General features: G+C 38.2%; 1 protein-coding gene across 2 annotated transcripts; it reads right to left on the bottom strand.

Annotated features, from left to right (window-relative positions):
• Nucleotides 1–1,372: 1,372 nt before the first annotated feature.
• Nucleotides 1,373–20,807, bottom strand: vps37c (VPS37C subunit of ESCRT-I). Of its 2 annotated transcripts, none has more exons than XM_061988346.2 (5): nt 20,619–20,807; nt 19,936–20,045; nt 9,016–9,187; nt 8,169–8,251; nt 1,373–5,762 (listed from the first exon to the last, which is right to left on the bottom strand). In XM_061988346.2, the coding sequence occupies exons 2-5, from the start codon at nt 20,026–20,028 to the stop codon at nt 5,076–5,078; spliced, it is 1,035 nt and encodes a 344-aa protein (XP_061844330.1). In that variant the 5' UTR covers nt 20,029–20,045; nt 20,619–20,807; the 3' UTR covers nt 1,373–5,075. The 2 variants fall into 2 exon arrangements, with proteins under 2 accessions (XP_061844330.1, XP_061844329.1); XM_061988345.2 differs by lacking the exon at nt 20,619–20,807 and adding an exon at nt 20,213–20,242.
• Between the last annotated feature and the right edge of the window lie 1,589 nt (nt 20,808–22,396).

The raw sequence follows: 22,396 nt of genomic DNA, 5'->3' as shown, positions 1-22,396 counted from the left end.
AGCATGATGTTTCCACCCCCATGCTTCACAGTAGGTATGGTGTTCTTGGTACGCAACTCAGTATTCTTCTTCCTCCAAACACGACAAGTTGAGTTTATACCAAAAAGTTCTATTTTGGTTTCATCTGACCACATGACATTCTCCCAATCCTCTGCTGTATCATCCATGTGCTCTCTGGCAAACTTCAGACGGGCCTGGACATGCACTGGCTTAAGCAGGGGGACACGTCTGGCACTGCAGGATTTGATTCCCTGTTGGCGTAGTGTGTTACTGATGGTAACTTTTGTTACTTTGGTCCCAGCTCTCTGCAGGTCATTCACCAGGTCCTCCCGTGTGGTTCTGGGATTTTTGCACACCGTCCTCATGATCATTTTGACCCCACGGGAAGAGATCTTGCGTGGAGCCCCAGATTGAGGGAGATTATCAGTGGTCTTGTATGTCTTCCATTTTCTGATAATTGCTCCCACAGTTGATTTTTTTCACACCAAGCTGCTTGCCTATTGTAGATTCACTCTTCACAGTCTGGTGCAGGTCTACAATTCTTTTCCTAGTGTCCTTTGACAGCTCTTTGGTCTTGGCCATAGTGGAGTTTGGAGTCTGACTGTTTGAGGCTGTGGACAGGTGTCTTTTATACAGATAACAAGTTCAAACAGGAGCCATTAATACAGGTAACAAGTGGAGGACAGAAGAGCTTCTTAAAGAAGAAGTTACAGGTCTGTGAGAGCCAGAGATCTTTCTTGTTTGAAGTGACCAAATACTTATTTTCCACTATAATATACAAATAAATTCTTTAAAATTCTTACAATGTGAATTCCTGGATTTTTTTTCACATTCTGTCTCTCACAGTTGAAGTGTACCTATGATGAAAATTACAGACCTCTGTCATCATTTTAAGTGGGAGAACTTGCACAATCGGTGGCTGACTAAATACTTTTTTGCCCCACTGTATATACATATATATATATACACACACACACACACACACACACACACACACACACACACACACTTATATATAATATATATATATATATATATATATATATATATATATATATATATATATAGCGCGGCCCCCAGCCAAATTGTTTTATCCCAATGCGGCCCCAGAGTCAAAAACTTTGGGGACCGCTGGTCTAGAGGGGTCTCATAACGCTGAAAAACTATATTTAGAAGGGCGTGACCAGTTTTTAATGGTCTAGCTATAAAACAATATTTGATTCATAATGAATAATTCCTATAATTTGTAGGAATTCATTTACCACAGTCATGCCCAGTACCAATTAACAGCGCTAAACGAGGGATTATCGATGATGAAATAAACAAAATAGGTGGGAAATAAACAAAAACTGCCAGAAACATTGTATAAAGCAATGGTTCTTACATGGGTTTACTCAAAGGCACTCTAGAGTGTACAGTACTGAGATTTAAAAAACAAAAAATGAAAATATGAAAAATACATATGTTTTTATTGTAGGTTTATTGAAAACTCAGCAAGAGACAAAATGCAAAATAAAAATACAGAAAAAAAATAATTAAATAACCACATTTGTATTCGCACTTTAAGTTGATTTCATGTGCACAAATATTTCTTGTAAATAACTTCTTTACAGTTAGATTTTAATGTGCGTTTGTTTCATGTGAATGTTACCACTAATAAGAACAAAAACAAATAGCTCACTTTGTCTTTCCTTCTAGGTGATGAAAGTACACAGAGGCCGTCACATTATAATAAAATAAAGAGCTACTTTCTAAATATTTTCCCGTCTTTTATATATATCTCATCTATTAGATTAGCATTCATTGCACCTCAGCGACATCTGCTGCTACTACTCTGTCCATATTACAGCTTCAGTATATTTTTCTATTGCACACATTATATTAGACTCTACCTCCTCCATATGCCAGACTTTAGTTGGATTATTCCTATTTCCCTAAATTATTACTATACTTTCAGTGACCTTTTGTTGTATTGTTATCAACATGAGTAGTAAATACTGCATATCACCAATTAATGCAGCACAAAGGTCGGCTTTTCTGCTAATTAGAATTTTTACATATTCATAATATAGGTTGTATCTATGAAGTCATCTTATTTGTTGGGATGTTGAATGTTCAAGTCCCAGCATTTGAGAATTACTTTATGTGGTTTAATCCAGTCCTCAAACATTTAGGTTCTGAATATCAAACTCAATACATTTGTCCTTTTTGCTTTACAATTTTCAATCATTATAGGTTTTAACATGTTATCAATTGCAACTGACATGTTGTGTTTACCACTTGAGAGGTTTCTCCACATACCGTTGATGTATTTCATTCCATATCCTCCCAATTCAAAATCTAGTGCTTTCTCAGCATCAACCCACGTTTCAGTTGTATTTAAAAAAAAAGGCTTTTAATTTTACGTATAGTCTCATATTAATTACAATTATTGTGGTCACATTCTTTGAGCAATATAATTGTGAGTTTTAGCACTTAATAAAGAATACAGTGGTACCTCAGTATTCAATAGTAACACTTTCCCAAATCTCCAACCAAGACCAAATCATACGAAAAGTGAAGGGATTTTTCCTATCCAAAATCATTTAAATCTTATTAACCGGTTACAGACATAAAAAAACACAACACTAACAATAGTTTTGCATGCAAATAACCCAATGCCAAATAGGTATAAATGATTAATTAATTGATGGTGATGAGCAGGGTGGACAACGGGGGGAGAGCCATGCGAAAGGCAACTTTGTACTTTGCTACAAGTTTTTTCTTGAATTTAATAGTGAATTTCTCATCTTCTTAATCAAAGGGCTGGCATTCGCAACTTTCTTGGGCCCCAGGATGGGTCACTAAACAAAAAAAACACAGCGACGTAGTCCCCAACACGTGAGATTCTTTGATTAGATACTTGAGTCCACAGTCAGACTACTAGACACATGCTAACCTTATTATTATTATTTTTTTTTAGCTAATTTGGCTCATAAATTGGTTTTTGAAACATACTCTTAGCAAGTTAGCTTATCTTTAAGCACATTTTCCATGCATGCACCTCAGAGTCAAGTAATTCGTTGCGTGACGCATGTTAACGTTACCATTTTAGCATGCTAAAGTTAGCGAGCTAGATTTTCGGGCTCACATCGACAATCGTATATTTTGTTAATAGACACTCCTGTATCTGTCCGGCGTGCTGCATGTTAGTGTTTTGCTCAGGCTTGTGCATTTTGTGAATAATTTTGTCAAAAAACAAAACAAACACAGCGATTCCTCAACCTAAGAGTACTACAACTTTAGAGTGTTCTGAGATAAGAGCGGTCTCTCGGCTAATTGTTATGCTTTCATAAGAATTTGAGTTCCAAGCATCCTCGTAAGATACGCTCAAAACATCTCGTCTTATTCGCTGGCCTTAGCGTATAGCGAGAGATAGACATAAATTAGTTTTTTTAAGGAAGAAAGGGAAGGAATAAAGTGAGTGTGAAGGACAAAGTGGATAATATATTAATTGAAATAAATCATCAAAAACATGACCGAGCGTGTCGCCAACTTGGCGAAGCAATTTGAGCGTATCAGTGATAGTCTACACCATACTGAAGCAAAAAGACTATAAAGCCCGCCAAGAATATCAAAATATCATACAAACAGCGGACATTTATCCATTAAAATATGGAAAAGCTGCTGACTGTGTTTGACAAAGAAGCAGCGAGAAGGACATATCGTAGAAGTCCAATCTCCTTCATTATCATTACCGGTACATTACTTTAAAAAACTACAGTAGTTGTTAGCAGTATATTCTAATGTACAAACCCCAAAACCAGTGAAGTTGGCACGTTGTGTAAATGGTAAATAAAAACAGAATACAATGATTTGCAAATCATTTTCAACCTATATTCAATTGAATAGACTGCAAAGACACCAACACCAACATATGTTGCCATCCAAGCAACATTATCATGGACGCCCCTGCTTATTTCAGCAGGACAATGCCAAGCCACGTGTTACAACAGTGTGGCTTCATAGTAAAATAGTGTGGGTACTAGACTGGCCTGCCTGTAGTCCAGACCTGTTTCCCATTGAAAATGTGTGGCGCATTATGAAGCCTAAAATAGAGACCCCGGACTGTTGAACAACTTAAGCTGTACATCAAGCAAGAATGGGAAATAATTCTACCTGAAAAGCTTCAAAAATGTATCTCCTCGGTTGTTAAAAGGAAAGGCCACGTAACACAGTGGTAAAAATGCCCCTGGGCCAACTTTTTTGCAATGTGTTGCTGCCATTCAATTCTAAGTTAATGATTCTTTGCAAAAAAAATTAAGTTTCTCAGTTCGAAAATTAAATATCTTGTCTTTGCAGTCTATTCAATTGAATATAAGTTGAAAAGGATTTGCAAATCATTGTATTCTGTTTTAATTTGCGAATTACACAACATGCCAACTTCACTGGTTTTGTATTTATACAATATTTTTTATCTAAAAGTATGTTTTAGAAGACATGTTAAAATTGTGTTTTTTGTAGGGCGCAAGCACCGATTAAATTGATTTAATTTCATTTCCATGGGTGACGTTGATTTGAGACACAGGTGTTTTTAGATAAAAGCTCCCTACTGAACCAATTTAGCGTGGATGTTGTGGTACTAATGTGCTACGAAAAGTGGGGTTTAGGGAAACTGTGGTACCACTGTAGTTTTACGATTTGACACACACATACACCTGGGTAATGCATAAGGGTTGAATCTTGCACATGATGCCAAGGTAACCTGACAACATCACCAGCTTTTCTCAGTGATTTTTAATAACAGCTGGACAAAGATGTACTGTATTGTAGTGTTGTGTAAAGAACTTCCTCCGAATATCAATAATATCACACATACAGATACTTTCAGGGAAGGGAGGTGCGCGAGATGGAGAAGGAAAATGAACATAAGAATGTAGATATTAAGATACAGAATAGCATAGAATCCAAAAAGAGGGAATAGCGATTGACAGAAAGACAAGGAAAAGGAAGCCATTAGTGAAACTCTGGTAGGATAGGGAAGAAGTAAAGTAGATCAAATTAAGAATTCAGCAGGATTTAAAAAATATTTTTTTTTAGGAATATGGCTGTGAAACGCCATATCCTGGTCTGTAAATGGGACTTCCTGTTGGTGGCTGAGAATTAGACGGATAGCTGTAACCGCCATAGTTGTATGAACCTGGGTATAGTGCTGTATTGCTCTGGGTTGGGTTGTATTGGCCAAAAGCTGAGCCCGGGTACGGGGTGGAGAAAGAGGACTGGGTTGGGTACGGGCAGGCGACCGAAGGCAGAGGTTTGAACGCTGACCCGGGGCCAGTGAAGCCCCCTGCTGGGGGGAAAGGTGAGCCGGAGCCTGCATAGGAAGGTACCTGTGATGGGGGAACGACTGGGTCAGAGCTCGCCGCCATTAACGGGACTGGCGGTGGGGGGGCGTTGGAAGGGGTGACAGGATATTGGCTGTAAGGGAGACCACAGGAGACCCCCGCAGACGGAGGAACAGGCTGAGGGATATTACGGTAGCCTTTGGAGTTTGCCTGCTGCTGGCCTGCTGTTGTGGTCTGTGGGTTCCACTGATTGACAGGTTGGCTGATACCTGATGATGACGTCATAGCTGTGGGATTACCCTCTTTTCTCTGTCGCAGGACCTCCTGGAACTTCTCAACCCGCACGCGTCTTTTGTGAGCTAGGCAACGTAGAACAAGGAAGCGGTCAAGGAATGAGTCCAATGGCAGCGAGCCCTCCAGGAATTCATCGGCTAAAACCTGCAGACAGAGGCAGGCACAGCACAGTGATGTTGCCGATACCAATGTTGATACCAGAAATACTTATCGGCTACGTAATTATACAGTCAATTATGTTTTAGGTGTTCTTTGTAACTGTGACTGTGTTTAACATCCTCTATATCAGGGGTGCCCATTACATCGACCGAGAGCTACCGTTTGATCGTGGAGGCATTAAAAAAAATAGACCTAGAAATTTGCGATCATCAATCTTCACTTTCGTCACTTGATTGACGTTCAGGGCACCCGAGGGTGTTGCAGGGCTCAAATTTAACCCCGGCAACTGCGGCAAAAGCCGCGACCACCCTCTTCTTTTGAAGCAATGCCCTAGAAATTGACCAACATCCGCAGGAACAATATGCCGTGACCGCCCTTGACTTTCTACTTATTAATGGACGAGGGATGTAACAATAAACGCTATAATGATGATTTGCGATAAAATTCCAGACGGTTAGTAACACCGTCCAATTTTTTAAATACCGAAACCCCGTCATTTATTCATACATTTTAGGCAACACAAAGTCAAGCGCCTGAGCAATAGCGTCGTTTGGCTTGATAATCATGGCGACCAACGACACAGACTTTGCTCCGGGGATTTCTCCTCTGAGTAAACGGAGCCAAGTGCTTGGTTTAACGTCATTTTCCCTCGCTTCCCGCCGTGCGTTTAAGAGTGCACTGCTCTGTTTAGATGGAGACAGGTGTGGACAATATTGGAGACAGACGCACTTGTCCCCACACTAAAAGTATACAGCGAAGGAGAAAACAATTTGATGTTTTGCAGCAGGCAACTTGTTTATAAAGTCTTTACTTTGTTTACAAGGATGTTCACTTGTCCTTTATTTAACTGCAAACTGTATCAGTGTTCAAATAACATCAATACTAGCTCAAATGTTTTGTCATCTCATCGAATTGAGCGCAGTCTGTGAAGATTGTGTATTCGATGTGTGAGGTGTCACTCCTCTTTATTTTTGTTGGCCAAACTGATGTACTGAACCAAGAGAAGAACAAAGCTTGTTTATTAGACTTCATCTTCATTAGCCAAAATGCTTTGTGTTTTATTTTAATATCAAAAAGTAAACAAGTAGTTTTTTTTTTACATTACTTTTGTTTTTATCATGTCAGAAATGTATTACTTCAAAGACCATTCATGTGACACTGCATTTTGTTAATGTTTTATTGTGTACAGTTACTTCCTATATGACATATTTCTGCTCAAACTCTTAATGGATCTGTCCCGATACAGCATCTACATGTACATATAAACATGTACATAACTTAAAAAAAAAACCAACAAAAAAAACCTCACTATCAAAATGTAAAAATAGAGATTAAGGCATCATGTAATGACAAAAAGCTGACAAGTTCATATTAATAATACATTTATAAAAAACAGTTTATATATATTTATAATGTATGTAAGCATGCTTTGGAGGCCCTGCCTTGACCACTTGCCTTGACCTTAAAAAGTACAAATTCGAGGCCTGGTCTTGTGAGATGACGCTGGCTGCTGCGAGATCATTATTGACCGACAGGAAGGCGAGAAACACTTTTTATTTCAACAGACTGCTGTCAAAACTCTAAAGACCGACTGCACAGTTCCTGTCTTCACAATAAAAGCCCTGCGCTAATAAAATAAGAGTCTCAGAAAGCTAGCGTGCACAAGCTACGGAGTTTGCCGCCAATGTATTTCTTGTAAAGTGTATAAAAAGGGAGTATGGAAGCTGGACAAATAAGATGCCAAAAACCAACCACTTTCATGTGATATTGGACAGAAAGGAGGACTTTTTTTCTCCTTCATTTGAAAATGTGGACGTTATCAGCACTACTGTCTGATTCCAATCAATGCAAGTCATCAGAATCAGGTAATACACCAACGTATCTTCTTGTCTTCATGAAAGTAAAGGAATCTATATGTGTTAAACATGCTTGTATTATCATTATACACCTTTACCTTGTTAACAAAAATGTCTCTTTCATAAATAAATAAATAAACATTATACATATGAATGAGGTAGATCCCCTCGACTTGGTCAATTGAAAAGTAGCACGCCTGCAGAAAATGTGTGAGCACCCCTGCTCTATATTTATTGAATGACCATTTATGTTGGGAGTTATATCACTTTTTTACCAGGAGGGGGCATTCCCAAACAGCACCTCCTCATCATCATTTCAGTCCTTTACACCCTCGCCCCCTCACCCCAACACATTATTATGCATCTTCTTCCTCCTGTCACTGGAGCTGACAAGAGCTTAAGGGAAGAGTTGCGATTTTGGTTGAGAAAAAAGTATTGGCATATTGGATATCAGTAAGAAAGCCAATCTCGAACAGCTCTAAATTTGATAACAAGGAATCATTTTAACAAAGCAGTTGAATAGTGTGACTCTGACCTCTGACTCTGTTTCTACTTTGCTGCCCTCTGTCTGCATTCTGGAGAACAGTGCTTCTGGAGACGCTTTACCAACCATGCCATCTGAGATCAAGGAGAAGAAGAAATAAAGAGAACAGTTTTAAAATGTACAGTATTATGTGTGCAGTGATCTGGGTAAAAGACAAACTAATGTCACGGAAAGACGCTGCGTTCCACACACCCTTTTTTCTTTGCAAGGATTATAAGTCATTTTTCATTTAAATGGGAATATATCAACATCCTATTAGTTGGCATCCCAGTGAGAGCAGACATTGTGCTGCAAGTGATGTTTTATTATGTTTGTTGGCTCTCATGTCTGCAGTGAGTAGTAGTAATCAGGGATGTTATCGAAGGAAAAAGTGAACGTTGTAATGTGTTTTTAAAATAATACGCCGTCTTATGCTTAAAATGAGCAAAATACGTAAATATTACATGTTAGTATGTATGTGCCTGTTACTACATTACAAATATACTTACAGCGTGTATATAAAACCTTGATGGAGGTGTTTGGATGCTTTTAAGCGCTAAATAGGCAGGCTTACAAAGGCTCCATCGTAAGCGGACTTTTTTTTTAAAATCCATTCGTCGTCATATCTTCATAAGGATTGTGAATGATAGGCAAAATTCCAAAACAAGTGCAGTTCCCCTTTAAGTGACAAGTAAATATGCAGGCAATGGTTTATTTGGTCTTCACTATATACTAAAATGCCGAATTAAATAACCAGGAAATGCTTCGCAACAATGCAAACTTCTCAATATTTGGACGACGTACTACGGCTGCATTACATCAGCAGTCACTAGTATGTCTCCCCATCACTCCGGCCTACCTATTATGGAGGTGTGCTCTCTGTAGGTATCTCTGATGGCCTGCAGCTGTGTGTATCTCTCCACCAGAACTTCTCTTTGAGACTCCAAGCATGGCTTCATGTCCAGGTTTTGCTCTGCGAGGCTACGATTGGACGCCAACGCCATCTCTCTCTCCAGCTGGATATTTTGGATCTTAAAGGATGAATATCAGACAAGAGAGAATTTCAACATCATTTGCCGCGCAAAACAAACGTATGCATCGATCGACTGATTAAAAACAAATGTGAGCAATTATTAGCAGCGCTTTGGCAGAGAATGATCAGATTAGCATTCAAGTGGATTCTTCACATTAGGCTTATTTTCAATAAGCTTAGTTCAGACTTGAAAGGTATGTTTTTTTTTGTCTCTTAGTTATAAACATTGCCACGTTTTACTTTCTTTTAGGCAGAATAAGTGTAAATGAGTGTGTCCATTTTAGGTTGAGAGAACTAATTCTGTGTCTACATTTTTCTCTCCTTGGAAAGCATCATGTCTTTTTTGGTATGTTGTTTTGGACTCACCTATGTCTGTGTCCTCATTCTATATTATCCCTCACATGTTTCTCTCTTTTTCGCCTGCATTTCTCACAAGGGCCACCACTACATATATCATACTTGCCAACCTTGAGACCTCCGAATTCGGGAGGTTGAGGGGGTCGGGGGCGGGGTTAAGGGGGAGGAGTATATTTATAGCTAGAATTCACTGAAATTCAAGTATAAATAAAATAAATACTTGACTTTCAGTGAATTATTATATATATATATATATATATATATATAAATATATATATAAATAAAATAAATACTTGAATTTCAGTGTTCATTTATTTACACATATACACACACAGAACACTCCTCTCTACTCATTGTTGTATTTGAAAGTGCAATGCTTTGCAGCCAGTAGCACAGCCTTTGAAGGAGCATAGGTATGGGCAGCATCTGTGAAATTTAATTTGCAGGAAAGGAGTGAGTTTAGGGTTGAATTGTCCATCCTCGTTCTATTCTCTGTCACTATCTTTCTAACCATGCTCAACACCCTCTCTGATGACTTGCAAGCGTACTTCTTCTGCTTACTCGTCGTCGCCGTGACTGTCTCTTCTTCGTTCTTCTGCTTCGTCTCCTTGTTGTGTGTGCAGTTGTGCTCTCTCCAAAAGCCGTAGATGTTATAACGTGACTGGGCCGGCATGCTGTTTGTATGGAGAAAAAGCGGAAGTGACGACAGGCTGTCCTCACTCAGGTCCGCATGGACCTGGAGGGGGCGTGCCTTGTTGTCCGGCTGAATATCGGGAGAAATTCGGGAGAATGGTTGTCCCGGGAGATTTTCGGGAGAGGCACTGAAATTCGTGAGTCTCCCGGAAAATTCGGGAGGGTTGGCAAGTATGCCATATACGCAGAGCATGTGCTGTGCGTAGGGCCCTGCGGCCCACGGGCCCCCCAATTTTGCATGAGGAAGTGCATGTAAATTGCCATTTATTGTAATGAATGACAGGGCGCTTCATATGACATTTTATCGCAAACATTATCCTAGCCACTCCCTGCTCCATCACTGATAAGACTATAAAGGAACATTTTCCCAGATAGACACTGGCTCCCGTGGTACTGGGTTCATAAAAGCTCTGAGTTAGGAAGTGTTTTTAATTTTATGTTTAATTATATTAAATTAGTTTTTTTGCACAAAAAAACTTGAACAATTTATTTTCCAATAATTAGTTTTCGTACAAAACATGCATCAAATTAAATCCAAGTTTGATTAAAAAGAATACAAATAATTTCCCATAAATAAAAGTGTGAAAGAAACATAATGGGGGGGATGTCCAAATACAATTCTGCTTAGGGCGCCAATTTAGCCTGGGGCCCTGTGTTTCACGAGTTCTTCCATGTCACTTGCATAGCTTCTTTTAGCCTTTTCCGTTCCTTTATTTAGAGTTGCCATGTTTAGCGCCTGGAATGTACGTATTTGATTGGCTGTGTATCATGTGGGGCGGCTTAACTCGTATGCAAGTGGTGGGTTTCCTGATCTGGTCAAAATATTGTGTGACCATTGCACAACCGCCGCCTGCCAGTTACTGTATTTTAATGGTTAACAAAACCAAAATGTTACAGTGTGGATACAAAGAGTGGTCGAGATTAGGGATGTCCGATAATGGCTTTTTGCCGATATCCGATATTCCGATATTGTAAATGGGGGAGGAAGGTTTTTTGGGTTGGTGCACTAATTTTAAGTGTATCTTGTGTTTTTTATGTTGATTTAATAAAAATAAAAAATAAAACCGATACCGATAATAAAAAAAACTGATACCGATAATTTCCGATATTACATTTTAACGCATTTATCGTCCGATAATATCAGCCTGGAGATGGTTTGATAGTTGGTGACATGTTGGTAGGGCAGCTTCTTGTTTGGTTGCTATGTATGCTCAGACGCTAACATGTGCTAGTACTAGGGCTGCAGCTATCGATTACTTAAGTAATATAGTAATCTAGCGATCTACTTGTTCAATTAATCGAGTAATTGAATCAAACACACTTTTTAAGCCTCAAATGGGTATCTGAGGTATAGCTCGGTTGGTATAGTGGCCATGCTAGCAAATTGAGGGTTCCAGGTTCGATCCCCGCTTCCGCCATCCTAGTCACTGCCGTTGTGTCCTTGGGCAAGACACTTTACCCACCTGCTCCCAGGGCCACCCACACTGGTTTAAATGTAACTTAGATATTGGGTTTCACTATGTAAAAGCACTTTGAGTCATTAGAGAAAAGCACTATATAAATATAATTCACTTCACTTTATCTTAGGGAAAATACTAGAAATTAACAAGGATTTTTTGATGACCTATATAGTTTATTTATAAATGCACAGAACATTGAAATTGCACTTTTACCACAGAGGGGCATTGCTATATATCATATTATTTACATGTTTTTTTTTTAAAACAACAACAAATAAACAATGTAGCCAGATGAACATGAACCTGGTAATATTTAACTAATACAATAAATTATCTTTGAAGTCTAAAATAACCAAATTAAACAAAGACTCTAATAAAAGTATGATAAATTGAGTGACAATGTATTTAACATATATTAATACATTTGAAAATGTATTAATTGAAAGAATGTTTGATTTTTGTACAAACAACTAATTCGCATTAACATACAAACTGCAGATGCTAAAATGATCTCACATGATGTGTTTATTTATTTATATATATTTATTTATATATTCTTTATATATATTTATTTATTTATATATGCACCGTATTGCTTTTTTATCCTGCACTACCATGAGCTTATGTAACGAAATTTTGTTCTTATCTGTGCTGTAAAGTTCAAATTTGAATGACAATAAAAAGGAAGTCTAAGTCTAAGTATATATACATATACAGGTAAAAGCCAGTAAATTAGAATATTTTGAAAAACTTGATTTATTTCAGTAATTGCATTCAAAAGGTGTAACTTGTACATTATATTTATTCATTGCACACAGACTGATGCATTCAAATGTTTATTTCATTTAATTTTGATGATTTGAAGTGGCAACAAATGAAAATCCAAAATTCCGTGTGTCACAAAATTAGAATATTGTGTAAGAGTTAAATTTTGAAGACACCTGGTGCCACAAACTAATCAGCGGATTAACTCAAAACACCTGCAAAGGGCTTTAAATGGTCTCTCAGTCCAGTTCTGAAGCCTACACAAACATGGGGAAGACTTCAGATTTGACAGCTGTCCAAAAGGCAACCATCGACACATTGCACAAGGAGGGAAAGACACAAAAGGTTATTGCTGAAGAGGCTGGCTGTTCTCAGATCTCTGTGTCCAAACACATTAATGGAGAGGCAAAGGGAAGGAAAAACTGTGGTCAGAAAAAGTGTACAAGCGATAGGGATCACCGCGCCCTGGTCAAGATTGTGAAAAAAAAAACATTCAAAAATGTGGGGGAGATTCAGAAGGAGTGGACAGCTGCTGGAGTCAGTGCTTCAAGATCCACCACCAAGAGACGCTTGAAAGACATGGGTTTCAACTGCCGCATACCTCGTGTCAAGCCACTGTTGACCAAGAAACAGCGCGCAAAGCGTCTCACCTGGGCTAAGGAAAAAAAGAGCTGGACTGCTGCTGAGTGGTCCAAAGTCATGTTTTCTGACGAAAGCAAATTTTGCATTTCCTTTGGAAATCGAGGTCCCAGAGTCTGGAGGAAGACAGGAGAGGCACAGGATCCACGTTGCCTGAAGTCTAGTGTAAAGTTTCCACCATCAGTGATGGTTTGGGGTGCCATGTCATCTGCTGGTGTCGGTCCACTCTGTTTCCTGAGATCCAGGGTCAACGCAGCCGTCTACCAGCAAGTTTTAGAGCACTTCATGCTTCCTGCTGCTGACCTGCTCTATGGAGATGGAGATTTCAAGTTCCAACAGGACTTGGCGCCTGCACACAGCGCAAAATCTACCCGTGCCTGGTTTACGGACCATGGTATTTCTGTTCTAAATTGGCCCGCCAACTCCCCTGACCTTAGCCCCATAGAAAATCTGTGGGGTATTGTGAAAAGGAAGATGCAGAATGCCAGACCCAAAAACGCAGAAGAGTTGAAGGCCACTATCAGAGCAACCTGGGCTCTCATAACACCTGAGCAGTGCCAGAAACTCATCGACTCCATGCCACGCCGCATTAACGCAGTAATTGAGGCAAAAGGAGCTCCAACCAAGTATTGAGTATTGTACATGCTCATATTTTTCATTTTCATACTTTTCAGTTGGCCAACATTTCTAAAAATCCCTTTTTTGTATTAGCCTTAAGTAATATTCTAATTTTGTGACACACGGAATTTTGGATTTTCATTTGTTGCCACTTCAAATCATCAAAATTAAATGAAATAAACATTTGAATGCATCAGTCTGTGTGCAATGAATAAATATAATGTACAAGTTACACCTTTTGAATGCAATTACTGAAATAAATCAAGTTTTTCAAAATATTCTAATTTACTGGCTTTTACCTGTATACATTGTCTTTATAATCTGTTTTGTCATTTAACATCAATTAACATTGAGGTTCATCAACATTTAACATTGTCACGTTATCGATGGGAAAATTAATTTTTAGACAATATGATTTGCCTGAGCGGCTAGGAGACACCAAGAGTAACAAGCGGTAGACAATGGATTAGAAAGGAAAGATAAAAAAATAATAATAATAAAAATAAAAATTACTTGGGACTTCCTGTGGGCCGGATTTTGGATGCTGGGGGGCCGGATCCGGCCCGCTGGCCGTAGTTTGGGGACCACTGGTTTAAATAAACATTTGTAATGCAAGTCAAACATATAAGATGACGTTAGCTGTCAAAATAGACTTTTACCTCGTTTCAGTTTGTTTGCTGCTCTTAAAGGGGACTTATGCAAAACCAACTTTTCTTACCTATTGGTACCTGTTTTTGTGTATTTGGGACCTGCATAAGTTTTTGAAATCAAACCGTGGAGGCATGGCAGAGATATTTATAAAATAATCTTGCCTTCCATCAAACTTCCTCCAAACGAGCCATTTAGAATTTGCCATATTAGTGTTGCTTTTCCCATTAGTGACGTCAGCGGATATATCCATATATGGTAAAGTTTTACCCAAATCGCTTTGTGCAAGGCCACCATTGTAGTCAATAAGCGCCTTCTTTTTCTCTATCATCTTGTTGTGGGGCAGACTGGCTTGTACATGCACATACATCCTGCGCTGTTGCAATTTCTACAACAAAGTAGCGTATAGGACTAACTTATATCTGTCAGTAGCCTCTATATCAAAGCGCTTAAAACTACAACACGGCTGGTGTAGAAAGGACACAGTCGTAGAGCGACATTAATAAAACCGCCCACAAAATGGCGCGTCCTGAAGAGACAGAAAACAGTTTAAAGATGATCTGTAAAACATAATCTATGTATAATTTTGACCAAAGAACCACCATTACTTGTTGTGTAGACCATAAGGAAGTATTTTAAATGTAGGGAAAAAAACACATAATATGACCCCTTTAAACACTATTGTGAAATGCCAGCTGCATTTGACAGTGCAAACATTTCACCACGATGTTTGTGTTTGTCACTTTTAAATGATCGCAAAACCCTTGAAAGTTTCTCTCGTCTTCTCTCCTCAAATTCATCATTGCTTTTCTTTGAGCTATCCCTCCATCGGCACTCCACAGTGCATCAACATGGTATTTTTTGACAGAACACAATGTTAGTGGACATTAATCTGCAAACAATAACCATTGTAAATTATATACAATTTGTATTAATTTATTTAAGGACAGTAACACACCGCGTGTCACAATGACACGCACTGGCATGTGTAATAGTATGAATGCACATGCCAAAAAACTTCACATTGCAATGAAGGTATGGAACACACAGCAAGGCAAAGTTAGCTACCTCTCTGTTTATAATGCATATTTTCTGCTGGATCTACTCTTTATTTGCTTCAGCTGTTACATATACTTTAGTATTGTACATGGTAATTGGGATTTGTTATATATTGTATATATTATATAATAGTATAATATAATAATACATCAGCATATATTATATACTATATATACATAATATGTAAATATTACATATATGTTATATTTTATATTGCTACTATGGTAAATTATTTGTCTACTTTATACCTGCATTATCCTTTCCATCCTTTGTAACTGATCTACTGTGTGGAACACTTTCCCTTGTGGATCAATAAAGTTTGTCTATGTCTAAGTCTAAAAATAAGTGCTTGGGTGGAAAAAAGTTGCAAAATTAGAAAGACAGAAGACAATCAGGTGTGGCAATATTCATAATTTGCCCTATTTGTTTCTAATTTGTATTGAACTTCTTATTGATGTGTATAAAGTAGTGTTGTTAAATTATCACAATTGTCAATCAAATTAATTACAGTAGAACTTTACATTCATTTTGTTTTCATATAACTTTTTTTATCTATATTATCCTGTTTCATTTTACATGAGCAAAGAGAGCCAAGAAAGAAGGGACCATACTGTATATGCATTTAGGGTTGTAACGATTAAATGATTAAATCAATTTGATTTAAAAAATCTTTGATTTATATTTTGTTGCTTCGATTAAAAATGAATAGAATCTGGACCAAGTGGAGTGCCCGGAACTTTAAATACGTGGATATAGTTTCCACACGGACAATACATTAGAGAACACATGGTCTTTGTGGTGGCAAACAGCAGAGAGTTTTCTTTGTATGAATGCACACATCGTAAAAAAGCCCAATTTCAATGTTGATTAAATGTATTTATTAGGTAAAAAAGAATACAAGTTATGGCAAGCAGAACTATTGTTGTTTATTTCAACTACTTTCCCTAAAATACACATTAAGGCTATAAGATGTGGTATATCCAATTACTCAATTAATTGAACAAACTAATCAATAGATTACTCAATTAGTGAAACAATCAATAGCTGCAACCCTATATGCACTTAACGTGTTTATTTCACACCTTTAACATCATGTGGGGAACCAATTTAGAAAATTTTTGCAAATAAAGACTGCAACAGAATATAGCTTTGCAGTGAATGCTTAAAAGAAAATTGTGTTTTCTGGTACAGATTCACGTTTCACAAAACTGCAACTTCCTAAGAAATTGTGAATGCCAAGACATGCTGAATGGGCCAAAACAAAACCACACTGATAAAATAGTGTGTAAGTGCTATAATCTTCCTCAAGACCAGGGGTGTCAAAGTCAAGGCCCTGGGGCCTTGCCACTTCATTTTACTTGGCCCTCGAAAGCCTGGAAATAATATGTATCAATAAAGTACTGTAACTTTTCTTACTAAATGCCATCCATCCATTTTCTACCGCTTATTCCCTTCGGGGTCGCGGGGGCGCTGGAGCCTATCTCAGCTACAATCGGGCGGAAGGCGGGGTACACCCTGGACAAGTCGCCACCTCATCGCAGTCTTACTAAATGTATTCTTTCTTTCTATTTTGAGAGAAAAAAAATGTATTCCATGTAATCGCAGATTATGTTAACTTAAATATTGTCTGATTATGCAAAAATATACTATCAAACATTCAAACCATTTTTAATTACAAATAAATACTAATAATAATGATTTCAAAGCAAGTTATCCATCAAATTATGCAATGTAAAAGTAGCAATAGATTTCATGGTCAAATTGTTTTTTTACAGCATTTTTCTCTATAAGAAAAAAACTGTACTTTTTTTACTGTAATAAACTGCGGTGCGGTTTTGGCATTTCCAGTAATACACCGAAAAATCTACAGTTGTTGACTTGCGGTAAAAAAAAACCCAAAAAACTGGCAGCTCAGGTGCCAAAATTTTAATGTAAAATTGCAGTTTTTTTAATTTACAGTCAAAAGACAAATGTAAATTTTACAGTAAAATTATGGCAACTGAGCGGCCTTTTTTTTTTTTAACCATAAAAACAGCATTTACAGTAATATACACTACATTTTGAGGTGAAATTATTGCAAATTCAAATATTTTTTTTAATTTTTGTTTAAAAAAAATCTACTTACAAAATGCATAAAAAAATTGTGTAACAATAGTATTCACGGTTAAAAGCGGCCCTCTGGGGCCAAACATCTCTGCGATGTGGCCCTTATGGGAAAACAACTTTGACCCCTCTGCTCTTGACAGCATGGTGCCGTTCATATATACAGTCATGGTCAAAAGTTTACATACACTTGTAAAGAACATAATGTCACGGCTGTCTCGAGTTTCCAATAATTTCTACAACTCTTATTATGAGGAGAAAAGGTGAGGCCTTAAATCCCAGGAATACCAGGCCTACCGTCAAGCATGGCGGTAGTAGTATTATGCTCTGGGCCTGTTTTGCTGCCAATGGAACTGGTGCTTTACAGAGAGTAAAAGGGACAATGAAAAAGGAGGATTACCTCCAAATTCTTCAGGACAACCTAAAATCATCAGCCCGGAGGTTGGGTCTCGAGCACAGTTGGGTTTTCCAACAGGACAATGACCCCAAACACACATCAAAAGTGGTAAAGGAATGGCTAAATCAGGCTAGAATTAAGGTTTTAGAATGGCCTTCCCAAAGTCCTGACTTAAATGTGTGGACAATGCTGAAGAAACAAGTCCATGTCAGAAAACCAACAAATTTAGCTGAACTGCACCAATTTTGTCAAAAAGGAATGGTCAAAAATTCAACCAGAAGCTTGTGGATGGCTACCAAAAGTGCCTTATTGCAGTGAAACTTGCCAAGGGACATGTAACCAAATATTAACATTGCTGTATGTATACTTTTGACGCAGCAGATTTGCTCACATTTTCAGTAGACCCATAATAAATTCATAAAAGAACCAAACTTCATGAATGTTTTTTTGTGACAAACAAGTATGTGCTCCAATCACTCCATCACAAAAAAATAAGAGTTGTAGAAATTATGGGAAACTCAAGACAGCCATGACATTATGTTCTTTACAAGTGTATGTACACTTTTGACCACGGCTGTAGAACAACTTGACTGACATTGTGTCTGTGTTTAAATGTCACAGGTGGAGAAAATCCTCAGTGCTGAACTCTGTAGAACTTGCACCTGGCTCGCTGACAACAAGCTATCCATACACTTAGGTAAAACGGAATCCATCCTGTTTGGGTCCCACATCAACCTTAAGAAAGTCAGTGACTTCACTATAAAAGTGGGTGACATTGTTATCATCAAGAAAGATGAGGTCACCTACCTAGGTTTCATTCTAGAGGCTAATCTTTCCTGTGATAAAATGGCAACCAAGGTAATCAAAAAGGTCAACCAACGAACGAGATTTCTCTGTAGAATCTCCTCTCTGGTCAACAAAAGCACCATGAGGATTCTAGTGGGAACTCTCGTTCAACCCTTTTTCGATTACGCATGCACCTCCTGGTACCCTAGCACCTCCAAAACCCTCAAATCTAAACTCCAAACATCCCAGAACAAGCTAGTCAGATTACTTCTAGACCTCCACCCCAGATCACACCTCACTCCTACCCACTTCTCCAAAGTGGGCTGGCTCAGGGTGGAGGACAGAGTAAAACAACTTGCACTGAGCCTAGTCTCTAAAATCCGCTACACCTCCCTGATACCGAAGTACATGTCAGACTACTTCCTAAACGTAAATGACCGCCATAACCACAACACCAGAGGGAGCTCCACTAACCACGTTAAACCCAGATTCCGATCTAACAAAGGTCTTAACTCATTCTCTTTCTATGCCACATCAATGTGGAATGCGCTCCCAACAGGTATAAAAGAAAGGGCATCTCTATCCTCCCTCAAAACCGCAATAAAAGTACACCTCCAGGCAACTTCAACCCTAAACTAACACCTTCCCCGGATTGTTAATAATCAAATGTAAATAATCAAATGTAGATTATTTTTCTTATGCCTTCTGATCTCTCTCTCTCTCTCTATGTCCACTACTTGCTGTACATATCCTACCAAGTCAGACCTACACTGTTTCAATATCCATTTATCTGTTCTCAATTGTTGATGACTGATGATAACAACCAAACCTAACCCCCCCTCCACACCCCGAATTGTAAATAATGTAAATAATTCAATGTATATACCCTGATGATTATCTTGTGTGATGACTGTATTATGATGATAGTATATATCTGTATCATGAATCAATTTAAGTGGACACCGACTTAAACAAGTTGAAAAACTTATTCGGGTGTTACCATTTAGTGGTCAATTGTACGGAATATGTTCTTCACTGTGCAACCTACTAATAAAAGTCTCAATCAATCAATCAATCAATCAAATGAGAGAATACTAATATGCACCGTCAAAACATAATTGAAAGAAAAAAAATTGTGCAAAGGTGAGTGTTCTTAGTAATTGCATCACTTAAAATATTTGGCATGTGTGTGAATAATGTACTGAATGCAACGTTTGTCACCTCATCAGACTCCTGAGCCATAGACTCCACCTTTTCCGGGTTGTCCAGAAGTTCCTGAAGCTCTGATTTGCTCAGATCTGAAAGTTTCTCCATTTGATTTGCCAGGATCACTGTCAATCACACACAAACCCGGAAGTGTGATTCACAAACACTATATCGGAAAACGGCTGTAAAAATAGGTCCAACTCAAACATACACGGGAAAAATACACATCATCAAGTAGAAGATTGTTAGTTGTTAACACGTTCAGTCATATGTAGAAAAGGTCAGTACTTACACGCTGCTAGCAAAACAAATTCCGCCTGACACTGGCTGAGAGTGACATCCAACACTTCCTATGTAATTGCCCTGACAGGAAAGGTAACTTGAACGTCCAGTGGAACGATCTACTATCTTTAAAAAAGGAAACACGAACGTCCAATCTGTGATCTTCTGTCCTAATTCAAGCAAATGCTCCCCTGTCGTGTTTACCAGGAAAATGAAACCAACGGTTGGAATAACAAGCAATGTCAGCGACCATCAACTTCGATGGAAGCCCCTCATTAAAACGGAACAGTTTGTTTCCGACGACCTAAGTAAACCTGGCAGGGTTCGGGTGTTACTGGTTTTAATGAACAGGCGTCTTAAATCGAAAGAATAAGTCTATATTGCATAGCATCTGAAAGGAAAGTTTGACTCCCTACCGCCGCCATATTAAGATGAATCCATGTTCCCGCGAGATGGGGGTAGACTGGGAAAATTCTTAAAACACAAATGGGAAGCAACGACAAGCTGCACGTCGTGTTAACGCAATTTTCGTCATTTCAGTCTCGACATATTGAGGTGAGGTATTAGTCTTCGGGTTCATTTTCGTTCTTGTAATAGATTTAGCGAAACCATAATGGTGCGGTCCAAAGCCTTACTGCGTAAGTGACGACGTCACAGACGATAAGTAACGTCACACGTCACTCGCTCCGCCATATTGGAGCGGTAAATGGCCCGAGATTACAATAAACAGCACAGCAATGAGTGCGTACTGAGTAACTTTTAGATACATTTATATCCATCCATTTCCTACTGCTTGTCCCTTTTGGGGTCGCAGGGGGTGCTGGAGCCTATTTCAGCTGCATTCGGGCATATTATATTTAAAATACATAGATATATAGATAGATAGATAGATAGATAGATAGATAGTACTTTATTGATTCCTTCAGAAGAGTTCCCTCAGGAAAATTTTAATTCCAGCAGCAGTGTACAAAATTGTAAAAAGTAAAAAGTAAATAATGGGGTATAAATGGAAACAAAATAGAAAAATATTACAATATAATACAAATAAAAAGCAACAATGAGAATAAAAATATAACAGGAAAATTAAAGCTGCAAGCAGCGATGGACGGGACCGACTTTGAGGACTCATAAAATCCAAACCGGAGCAGTAATTAAAACTCTTTCATCAACTTTTAATCAGAAGGGTTCAATCTCTCTCCTGTGCTAATTCGAAGCCGACACGACAAACGCGCTCAGAGGAGATAATGTTTGAAAAAAGGTGACTGTTTTTACACAACTTTTGTTTTGAAGGGGGAATTGCAAACTTCCTGTTGATTTTTGCTGGGGGTTGTCAGTGTATGAAATATAGGTCTAAGTGAGACCTACATAGGGGTTTTGTTTCATGTCTCTACAACATTCCTACTGGGAGTTACAGGCAGTTTTGTCTGTGTTTTCCTCCTAGTGGGCGCAATTTTGAGTTTTGGGGTTTGGTTTTTTGATTAGATCGCAATTTTCGCCAGTCCTGATGTGTGTGTCCAATTTGGTGAGTTTTGAAGTACGTATGTTAAGGGGGTCAAATTACAGCTCAAAGAGGCGGCGGTATAATAATAAAACGCTAGAAATTCAATAGGGTCTTCTGTCCCAAAGGGACTCGGTCCCTAATAAGAATATTACAAGAGAAACTAAGCAGTAGTGACCATGTTATGAAAAATATATACATATTGTATAAAATTCAATATTTTTTTTTTTTACAGTAATGTATTTATTGTTTATTGATGATCCCCATTAGCCGACGCACAGACGCCAGGCTAGTCTTCCTGGGGTCCTTTTCAAAAGTTCAAAGTAAAATAATACACAAATCCAATTACAAATAAAAGAAAGGAAAAAGGAAAAGAAAAAGAACATTCTCAAAATAATAAAATAAAATAACAGTACACAGATCCAGTTACAATAAAAGAAAGGAAAAAGGAAAAAAAAAAGAACATTCTCAAAATATTAATAAGAAATAACAGTACACAGATCCAGTTACAGAACATAAATGATAAATGATAAATGGGTTGTACTTGTATAGCGCTTTTCTACCTTCAAGGTACTCAAAGCGCTTTGACACTACTTCCACATTTACCCATTCACACACACATTCACACACTGATGGAGGGAGCTGCCATGCAAGGCGCTAACCAGCACCCATCAGGAGCAAGGGTGAAGTGTCTTG

This window comes from Nerophis lumbriciformis, linkage group LG27, assembly GCF_033978685.3.
Source record: "Nerophis lumbriciformis linkage group LG27, RoL_Nlum_v2.1, whole genome shotgun sequence".
Lineage (NCBI taxonomy): Eukaryota > Metazoa > Chordata > Actinopteri > Syngnathiformes > Syngnathidae > Nerophis > Nerophis lumbriciformis.
The sequence above is the reverse complement of the archived record's forward strand: the minus strand, read 5'-3'. Positions and strand labels throughout refer to the sequence as shown.